This window comes from Haemaphysalis longicornis, unplaced genomic scaffold, assembly GCF_048455015.1.
Source record: "Haemaphysalis longicornis isolate Haplotype H1 unplaced genomic scaffold, Haemaphysalis longicornis Haplotype H1 scaffold_39, whole genome shotgun sequence".
Taxonomy (NCBI): Eukaryota; Metazoa; Arthropoda; class Arachnida; order Ixodida; family Ixodidae; genus Haemaphysalis; species Haemaphysalis longicornis.
Genome location: NW_027526359.1, coordinates 2969885 through 2980547, shown reverse-complemented (window position 1 = coordinate 2980547; position 10663 = coordinate 2969885). Strand labels below are relative to the sequence as shown.

Genomic DNA, 10663 nt, shown 5'->3' with positions numbered 1-10663 from the left:
TCTCTATAGACTTCCTCCTCTGATAAAATGCCTTCTTTCGGGCATCAATGTGAGCACCTGGCTATTTATAATAAATTTTGACTACCTGTCCAAATATATTTGTTACTCCAATCCTGACACTTCCTAATTCCTACGTTTCGCCTGAAGTCGTTTTGTTCCCAGGAATCTTTCCCAAAAATTTCGTTTCGAGGTTTTCACACTCCCATAGCTAGAGCTACCTAGTTATAATACTTTGCTTCTCAGTAAATATGTCCACGATATTTTCATGCCATCCTGTAAGGATAGCAAACTGGAACTGAAATGCTATTCTAAGCTACAACCGCGTGTGCCTTACTGACTGCTAGCTTAGTCTCCTTTTCACTAATGTAGGTTTTCAAAGCTTAGATGAAGTTCCAGTACACTTCTTGCTATCATCCGATCCTTGTCCTTGACCGATCCTTGAGCACAAACGCCCGCAGCAACACACGTCGATGCACCTATAACGAAGTTGGTTTATTTTTTCCTCCATCTGAAATGCTTTCTCGCGCTCATTTTGTATGTTTGTTTACAACAAGGCTGGGCTCTGGCTAAAATTCAGCAGATCGTCTCCAGCGACCGACTGAGCGTATACCAACAAGTTTCAGCATAAGAAATAATTCATAAAAATAAAGGTACTTTTGCCTGCATATTTTGATACCAGACATTTTGATATCAGATGGTTTATACTGCTCTGGAAACATGTCTTCACAGCAATGCATTTCGGTCTAGACATTATGCTGTCTTTAAGAAGATAGGTGTAAGCTTGGCCCTTGTAACCTGGTTTTTTCACTTCGTGTATTGCACAGTGAAGCAGAGCCACCTCGGAGGGAGTATGGTTACAGCCCCGCTTCATTCTTCTCTCAAACACGGCCGAGTTTTTTTTTTGTAGCGGTGGCTACACCTCGTGACGCGCTGAGCCTCTGCACCCCTCCAAATTGCGCAATGCTACGCGTTCTTCGGCGGCAATCTGTGAGACGCTCTTGAGCCTGCACGGTAGCTCACCTGGCCGCGCTTTAATGAAATATCATTTCTGCTACACACCAATAGTGAGCGTCCTTAGTCTATGTCATCAAAACCGCGCTGCCTTGAATATAATTCAACATACCAAATGTTAAATATAGTTTTAAAAAAAACCTGTCAAATTCCACCAAAGCACCAGCTACGCTTGACTTCCGTCTTCAGAGTTTGCAACGACTTTGGTTTCTCTTTTAGGGACGAATGTGCTCGTTCTCTTCTAGTTAGGTCTTTCGGACAAACCAATTAGGCTTTTCCCTCATCTATTCCTACTATATATTCCAAAAGTTTTCTACTGCCCGTTCCCCGAACTTCATCTCTACTGCATTTGCACTGAAGCCTCCATCTAGATCATAACTACAATGACCGTGTCGCCAATGCTGTAGAACTCTAGGGAATTTGTTGCTGTTTGTGTAGGATTATGTACCTAAGGCGCAGTTAATTACTTTGTGGCTGGCCTGAATAGCGCAGGATAGGTCCGCTGCCAAACCCCTTATAGACTTTACAAGTTACACTTCACCGAATTATATGCGTCACTCAGTAATGCACCATAGCTTACCTAACGGCACGTAAATGCTGCGCTCACTAACATAAAAACTCAGATGGGCTAGTCGGTCTGATGTCAGCTTGAACACAACACTTAAAAACTCTGGATATCCAGAGCAGTGCAGAGGAAACGAATGAACGTTCCGTGTTCTTGTTATTTTTCGTGTGTTCAGGCGGCCTGTCACGAAGAAGAAATCATCATCACCCGCTGCTCCATTTGGGACCTGATCACTACAGTACTTCTTTTTAGAAATTCTAAGGGCGTGTTTTAGACGCCAAGAACAAGGAGGCAAAGCAACGTTTAATGCTTCTCAGGTCGGAAATATAGTCACCATAAATGTTTACATACATGCAAATAATTTCGAACGAAGCTATGCGCGAGCTCTATCTTGGACAGGAAACCCAAAATAGTGATTGTTTATGTGCCCACGTTTAAGAAAACCCGTCCAATTGTACCACAAAACAGCTAAACTAATCGCGATCCATCGGCTTGCGTCAGCACGCACACTGCTCACATTATGTTCGATGGCCACTCGCGCTTGCACGAGCGTCGCATGTAGTAATACAGGCAAGAAAAAAATAATTTAGAGCTGCGAATACTGATGTAAAAAACCGCTATACGAAGGTACAAGTCAAGAACAGCAATAGCTCGTGCAGTGTATCAATCCGGCGAAGCGAGTACCCCGGATGTCGGCGAGAGATTCAGCGTGAATGTCAGCACGGGTTTGAGAAACTGATTGTGCTTAATGCGTGACATCTGCCGCTTTTTCCCACGCAGTTTATTGGTCGTTGATGCAGTTTTTTATAAGAATATTAAGTCTGAAAAACCACTGAAACGACTCGCATCATGCTCAAAACACCCGTAGTAAGGAGTTCTTTGCGCCGCGCGGAGGTACAGCTGGCTGCGGTGATGAGGCGCAGTGGCAACTAGAGTTGTCGTTCTTAAGTTGTACCTGAGTATAGTTGATGCCTGCCTGGCGAAATTTAATTACGACGAAACGGAAACGGACACAAATAATAAGCGCCCGTGTGTACGAGAATTAGGCGCACGTTAAACATCACCAGGTGGTCAAAATTAATCCGGATCCCTTTACTACGGCACCGCCTCATCACCTGCGTTGCGACGTCTTGTTAAGAACTACAATGAATCAACAAATAATAAGCGGAAGAAAACTACGATTTATCAAGAAATTATTACGCTTTTATATGAGGACTGATAGGTAAACTAGCAATCTTCTTATACACAATGATATCCGAATTGAAATACGCGAAGTCTCAACACCACCGAATACACTTCAACACAGTTTAAGAGTGCTTTCAAAAATACTTTAGGAGCCGAACAAATTTCGTATGGAAAAGCATGTTTTAGAGCCCATCGGCAGGGTTAGTTTTAAAGCAAAGCAAATTGTGCTCCGCCGCGATGTTTCGCCGTTGTATATGGAGTGATCTGGTAACAAAGGCGTGTTCGATTCTCAGCTGTTCCGTTGAAAATGGAGTTTTATAAAGGTATGCTTCCAGAAACAAGGACTTCACTGATTATGTTTGAAGAAATCTCTGGAGAGGACACGGAACGTAGTGTAAGAATCACCATGGAAATTGTGGAAACAATAGCAGACTACCACCATTTCGGAACGTTTTTATTAAAAATTGTACCTGTTGCCACTGAGAATGAACACCTCATTTTAGAGGTGCTAGCGGTTGTTTTCTGGGATTTCGGTGAATGGAAGACTAAGTGGAACCCCATAGAGCCCTGAACAGTCAATACTGTCCCATAACGTGAATACCAATCTCGACCTGTACCCGAAAGCAAAACGTAAAGACGTATAGTTTTCATGTAGGCGCCGGTATTGACAATAAGCATAAAAAATAGGCATTTATAGTCATTCAAAAGATATTGATGCGCCAATTCCAAAAGAGGCATTTATTGCCACTATAACACCAGTAAAGTCCTTCTTAACCTGTAATTTATGCTCTTTTATCAGATTGGCATGACAGGAGCGCGAAGAACGGTATAGCCATCTGCTTAAAATCCAGTCTCTACTGATCACCGCCCTTGCTGAGGTGCTCTACATCAGCTAGGGAGTGAATGCAGTAAGAATGGGGTTTGTTTATAGAAAGTCTGTTACCGAACACAATAGCAGAAGTTACAGATCCTTGAGCATGTAAATATACTCATAAAGCAAAGCAGTTAACTTTAGGTACACCTCCCGCAATTAAAATAACAAGAACGCCAATAGAACTATGAATAAAAAGTGAACACAGCGTGACAAATAGAAAAACAAACTGTATGGGTAATGATATAATCCTCCACACTTCTCATAATGCGCCGGTAACCGCCGGGGCCTCTCCTAAGCTATTTTTTTCTATATAATGGAGGTCAATGTGGCGAGCACAGCCAACAAGAACTTGTTGCACAGTTGCAGGGCATGCAGGATCCAAAAGGTACCTCTTCTCAGTATTCTTGCTCCATTTATTACGCACATTTACAGTGTGGGCAGGCGTCTGAGGCTGTTATCTCGAGTCTGATCCACCAGCTGTGCTGTTGCTCTAGACTAGAACCACTAGATCAAGCTGCACATATTTTTTCCTCCCCGTTGGTCTGCACAAAGGTCGCAACACTTGGGTACAACATCCGCAGTTAATATATGTTTCAAGCACATAAATAATAATCTCTTTATGATTTTTACAAACACCATTATAGTATACAGATAGAACGTAAACTGAACAGATCTGTAATGCTGTAACGGCTTTAGCCTAATCACAGCGTCCTCAAACAATCGATAATGTCATAGTTGTTCATAAATCAAAATGACTGCCTCCGACACTCTGATACTCTGCCTAATAAATATCAATGTTATCAGGGAAATAGTAAAAAATATACTAATATTTTCTAAAGAAATTTTTAACCATCACTGAGAAGTTTTATAGAGCTGGAAAGCAGAAAGAGCAAAGTAGAGGAAAGCTGACTTCACTAATGCGCATAAACAAGAGTGCAAAGTGTGATCGTATTCTCCTTTTTTAATCCACTTTTGCACAACCACTTCTAATGTTAAGTTATGTTTTGGATTTGTGCTTTTATCTAGTATTCAACCAATTATGATGTGTGAGTCGTTGTAGTTTAATATTTGTACGTATTACCACTGCCTTCTTTGCCTAAACTATTATAGATACCTAGTAGATACAGATATAGCTTGTAGATAAATATAGCTCGTATACCTTGTAGATAGACGTAGCTTTCATGGTCCTAAATTCATAAGCAAGGAGGCCTAAGTTCTGTCCCCACAACTACTGAACTCGCAAAAGAATTTTATGGAGCCGTGCTCAGCGGCTCACGCACTGGGGTGTAGACGACTCCCACTTGGAACTACAGAACAATCAATTCACTGCGACGCACACACACGTACAAACATATGTCATTGAAAATCGCCCCCCGCCCCCTAAAATATTACCAGTGGAGCTGTTTAGCTAATCGTAATTTTTGGTGTCCGCAGCTTAATATACCGACAACTTTCCGAGAGAGCGCAAGGGAGTGGAGACTCCGCGGCGACCACCCGGAAGTTAGCAAAACCAAAAAATGCCGAGCGCTCGTCTGTGCGTGCCTCGCGGTGACCGCCCAGCGTCCCCGGCGCATGTTTGTCAAGCCAAGACAACCCAGGTAGGGAGATTGGCCAAGATTGGCGAAAAAATTCCAGCGTTCATCGTAATCGTGGCAACACTTGGTCGGAACGGGAAAGACTTCAGCTTTCGCCGCAGTCGTGAGAACACTTGCTCGGAACGAGCATGACACGTCATGACGTACGCCCCACTAAGGTGATGTCCAATGATTATCATTCCCCCCCCCCCCAAAATAGGAAGAAGCTCACACTTGAAGCAACAATGAGGAAATTAAAGTCGTTGCGGAAGCGAAGAAGAAGCCAATCTGATGCAACCGCGGACTGAAGCCTACGGGATTGTCCGGAAGGTTTTGTGCTGCTTCGTTTCGCGTTATTGTGAGCTTCCTTCTTTTTTGAGATAGGTTTCGTCACAAACAATTATGGCGAATAGTTTATAGACGTGCTATATCTGCTTACCCGGCGGTGTGGTCGTCATTGGAAGTCGCGAAAGGTCGAGTGCAATCACGCTCGGTACAAGCCATCCGTACAGCGACAATACTAAAGCGCGCGGAAATAAAATGCCAAACAGATGTATAATGTTCTCGCATCAATTAGCAAACGCACACTATAGTCAAATCATTGCTACAACCTCGCTCTTCCACAGACTTGTGCGCGAATGACAAAAAACCCCTGGAAACTCCATAACGCTGCCTCCCAGAAATATAAGCGGTAGATAAACCCCTTTGTTCTGCATTTATCTTGGCCGTTGAATACGAGAGTGACCGCACGTAATGTTACGCTCTCTGCTGCAAACAAACGGAGGAAATGCGTGTACAAGTGATATCAGGGTTTTCCAAGCTATGAAGTGTTAGGCAGCCAATGCGAACTGCTGAGCGGGCGGCGAAGTGAAGCACTACTGTAAGCTTCTTTGAATGCGAGATGCCATAATTTTTATGAACATAGCGTGGTTCTTACACTAACAAGAAAACAATAAAGTTTACAGCTTATAAAACTAACACTTATACTCCAACCGAATAGTTAATGAAGTTTCTGTCGTGAACCACTGGTACACGCGCCCTTTAGAGGGTTTATTTCACGGGGGGTTCTCGGTATTCCATGGCTGTCACGTGCTACCAGGTGGTATCCATTAGGCACCTGCGCTATATGATTGATGAATTTCAAAAGAGATTTTAATGCAGGGTTAGTTCCTCGTTTATTTCATTTCCATCGTTGGCAACTGGTTACCATGCCTACTGCTGGTTGTTTTCTGTTGCGCTTTTTGTTTCTAGTTTTTGTACACCGTTTTGAGTTTCGCAATTCAAAGAAATAATCTGTTTCTTACTTCAGGTTAAACCCTGTATGATCCTAGAATTAGGTTCTTGGGCTAAACAGGCTAATTTAGTTCGACGGTTCTTGTTGTTTAAAAAGAATAATAATATATTTCTATTGCAACAACCCAACGCAGCTAAAGCACATCTTGGTAACCAAACGGTGTTTTTTTTACTGTGGCTCCCATTCGTGTTACTACGTGTTGCATTTTGCAGTCAGTTACCCTGGAAACCATCGCCATTGCAAACACAAATGAAACAATCAACTCCCGCACAAAACACCCACACCAAAAACAAAAAATTCGCGCCAATCCACTCTGTGACGGCGGTTGGAAAGAGAAGTTGTAAACGACCCCCAAAGAGATTACCCATGTGACGTCACTAGAATCCACACTCGTTGCTCTACAAATACTGAGACCAGAGACAAGTAAAATGCACTTAGCCACACCATTTATTTCTTCAAATTAATATTTTTGCTAATGTTAAATCAATAAATGATTCATGGACGGTGATTGGTTGAATTGTGCTGGAGAAGCACATAAGCGTAAACGTTTTTGTTAAATTAAAGCAAGCTCAAACCCAGTGTTAGGCGATCTGACGTGTACTCCGTGTCTGCCACCCCAGACGGAGGGGACGAGATCAGCGCCCGAGACGGAGGAGAAATGAGATGCCACGCATTAAAGTGAACTTCCTTGAATTTTTATAACCCCGAGCGCATGCGCAAGGGGCGCAAACCAAAGCTACACGTGCCGTGGGTGGATCGCACAGCGTCGCAATAGGTCACGTGACGCTATCAAGTGGCATTCACCGAGAACGCAGGCCGTAAACCTGAAGATGTCTTCGGTGAGTGCATCGCCTGTCTCTCCCGTCTCTGTGTGGGCTCGTAGCTTAATCGGCAGGCTCGTAGCTCTAGTTAATCCAGCTGCAATTTCTGGTGGTGCCAGCAACTTCTTTCATTTGTTCTCGGGCGTTTTCTGTCGACACCAATGGTCACGACGGAACGCTGGGGGATAGAGGTTTAAAGCTTCGCTTTAAAAACAACATGCAAGAGTTCACGTGCCCAGGCACTTTTGTACATAATTAGGGCTGGTAGAGAGAGAGAGAGAGTACGTATCTCAAAACTGGCCAGGAAGGGCTTAATGAGATTGCTTACTTGCGCACTAGTGCCAGAAGAGTAATGATTGATTGATTATGAGGTTTAACTCGCTAAAGCTGCACAGGCAATGAAGGTGCACCGTAGTTGTGGGCTCCGGAATAATTTTGACCACCTGGGGTCTTTAACATGCAGCGAAATGTCGAACAAGTTCCCGAAAAGTAAGATAAGATTAATCTCAGGAGTCGCATTGCAATGCGCTGTTTTCCAACGGCCACACCCCGGATTGTGGGCGGGCTAGTTGATACATATCGAAGCGATATGTACCAACGCGGAAAGTCTGGACGACCGGATAGCAAGCAGGCACAGCAATCACTGACAACTGACGTTTATTATCACTTAACGAGCAATGAACCGAAAAAATGGCAGCATCTCCACTCCGTGTATGATGGCGAGGTTGCGGAGTACGGGGACTCGAAATGACATCCAAGTTGTGCCCCGAATGACACGAGTGACATCCCATTTGCGCCCCGACCATCATTCGATTTGAGCTGTGAGTTGCACCTTGATTATTCCCTAAATTAAACTGCCATTCACAGCTTAAATGGAATTTCGCTTGATTTTCGCTTGATGGTGGTGTGCGCCCGGATAGACGCGGATGGCCATTGGGATGGCCTAAGGTACTCCGCACCGTTACAGGTGAGGGAGTAAGCCATTTGACTCTCGGGTACTAACTCACGGTCGTAGCTGAATGGGTAGGACGACTGACACCAACTCTGTCTGGTCTACCAGACACAGGCGCGAATCCGGCCGGTGCTTCTATGATTCTTTGCGATTGTAAATGCTACGCGCACGGACGCGGACAGACATTGTGCGGTCCTAAGGCACTCCGCACCTAAAGTAAAGAATATGTCATGTCAGATTCTAGGAGGGAATTAAAAACATACATTAAAATAAAGATATTGAGGAAATCTTTACCACAGCAATCTGCACTGCAGAGATTTGCGTGCTTCCTGTGAGAAACGCCGCGGGTAGCACACTTGCTGCCGATGTTGCGAAATGCCAGCGGTGCCAATCCATAGCCGGTATGCTAAATGCTAATCGGTAGCCGGTAACGTGATTGCGTCAGCACATCCTTCATTACCCCCACAGGGAACTAAAGTGATTTTATGGATGGTAAGGTGATATTTTGCATGTGATCTGATATCACGTGTGCTGGCGGATGCAGATAGCTTATGCAGTGCAGATTAATGTGTTACAGATTTCTACGATATTTTATTGTATTTTATTAATACATGTGTGTAATTTCTTTCTAGTCTACCTATTTCTTCTTATTGATTGTTTTCAGGCGATAATAAACTCCAATTGTGAGCCAGCGCTGTGTCTGTGGGCTATTCTGATGCCCTGTACGTCTCCATGCTCTTGACCGCTCCGGCCGCAACCCCTCGGAAACCTGACACCATGCAGGATTATTTTGTTTCCCAGCCCTTGTGTCCACAGTCCACTATTTTAGCGTAGACCGGAAAGGAAAGGTTTCAAAACAAGCTTCATAATATTATTAATACATGAATAATTGTGTTTTCTTGCACGATGTTACAGCCCTAAGGGTTTTATTTTGTTATTCTAAGATAATACATCAAGATAGAAACTAGAGCCCCGGGACAGCTTTATTTGTACTAAATGCCTGAACAAGAAACTAGGCGACGAACGCCAATCAAAGCAGTGCTCAAACAACCTTTGTGTGGGATTTTTGTAACTAAGTTACTTGTGAGCGTTGCTGCACCCTACCTAGTTGGACAGCAAGCCCCACTAATAGCAACCGTAACAAAAATTGTAAAGTTGTCCATCGAGCCGCGCCGGCGCTCGCCGATGCGCACGGGCTCTAGCAAAGGGCATAGTGAGACACGCCTTCTAAATGGCCAGCCATGCCGAATGGTCGCCAACATGGTCGCCAGTATGGTCGCGCCCAGGCCGCCGCGCTGTAAACGGTCTATAGGCTTTTCGGTGGCTGCGGCACCCCTTCGTGACTACTTGCGGTATCAGCTCCAGGTTATTACTGCAACTAGTCAAGAGAAGGCGTCATATCCTTTTTTTGGTAATTACTGCTCCGCACTTGACAGCTTTCACGTTTATGAAACTGCTTTGATTACTCTTTTCGCCCCGTGCGGTTGGTTGTGGTACTAAGCAACTTTTCCATTGTGGTGGCCTTGATACGTGTGTGTCGTCTTTCGCTTGTTCGTGTATATAACTGTCTCTGCGTGTTGTTTTGCCCTTGATGAAAACCAAACATGCACCCCTCCGTCTAACGACGACGATGGTTGAACGCAGAGGTTTCTCGTGATGATTCTTTGGTTGGAAAAATCCCACACTGCGAGCTACTCTGGAGGTAAGCGCCACTTTTCTTGAATACCCACCACACCTCTCTGGTGTTTACTCCGTTTGCCTAACTTTGGGTTTGGGGCGTGCGGTGAAAATCGGTACCTGCTGCTTGGAGTTCGCCTTGAACATGTCTTTGTAAGACTGACGTCCTTACCCTTTTCTGTGTGTTAGTGTTTAAATTGTGCGTTTACTGTCTTGTCTGAGTTTTTCTAAAATTTGCATGCATTAAACAGAAAACTGTGGAAATGAAGCTGCCGGATAGGCGATGGCTTCATAACTCGAGGGACATAGGTTCGAGCCCCGCCGCCGGAATGGTCTTTTTTTCTTTCACTTCATCCTCGCGGGTTTATAAAAATCGCAAAAAAAAATTCTGGCTTTTCTGCAGGGCGCATTGGCGTACAACCGCATCAGTAACGACACTAAAGCGCCGCTTTAAAACAGTACAGCGCCGCTGCAACAACGCCAGATGTAGAACTACGAGCACACCACTTTCCTTTGTGAGCTTCCTATCTATAGCTCCCTCGAAGGGCTTGCTGAATTGTTTATGCATGCGCAGCGTTAAACCGACTCCAAAATTATGTTTCGTGGTTCCCCCTCTTACACCTGTGTTGTCGTTCTTTTATATAAACTTTTCGATTTAGGGTTGTTCTGTCCTCGTTGCAGGCGCCCTGAAGTTTCTTTTTTGTATATAT

General features: G+C 44.3%; 1 protein-coding gene across 1 annotated transcript in view; it reads left to right on the top strand.

Moving 5' to 3' along the window:
* The first annotated feature begins 9765 nt into the window (after positions 1-9765).
* LOC144178049 (lysosomal Pro-X carboxypeptidase-like) overlaps positions 9766-10663 on the top strand; it is a 164098-nt gene continuing 163200 nt past the window's right edge. The window contains exon 1 of the mRNA XM_077705584.1: positions 9766-9978. Coding sequence (XP_077561710.1) covers positions 9933-9978 — 46 coding nt within the window. The 5' untranslated portion in view covers positions 9766-9932. The remainder of the gene's footprint in view (positions 9979-10663) is intronic.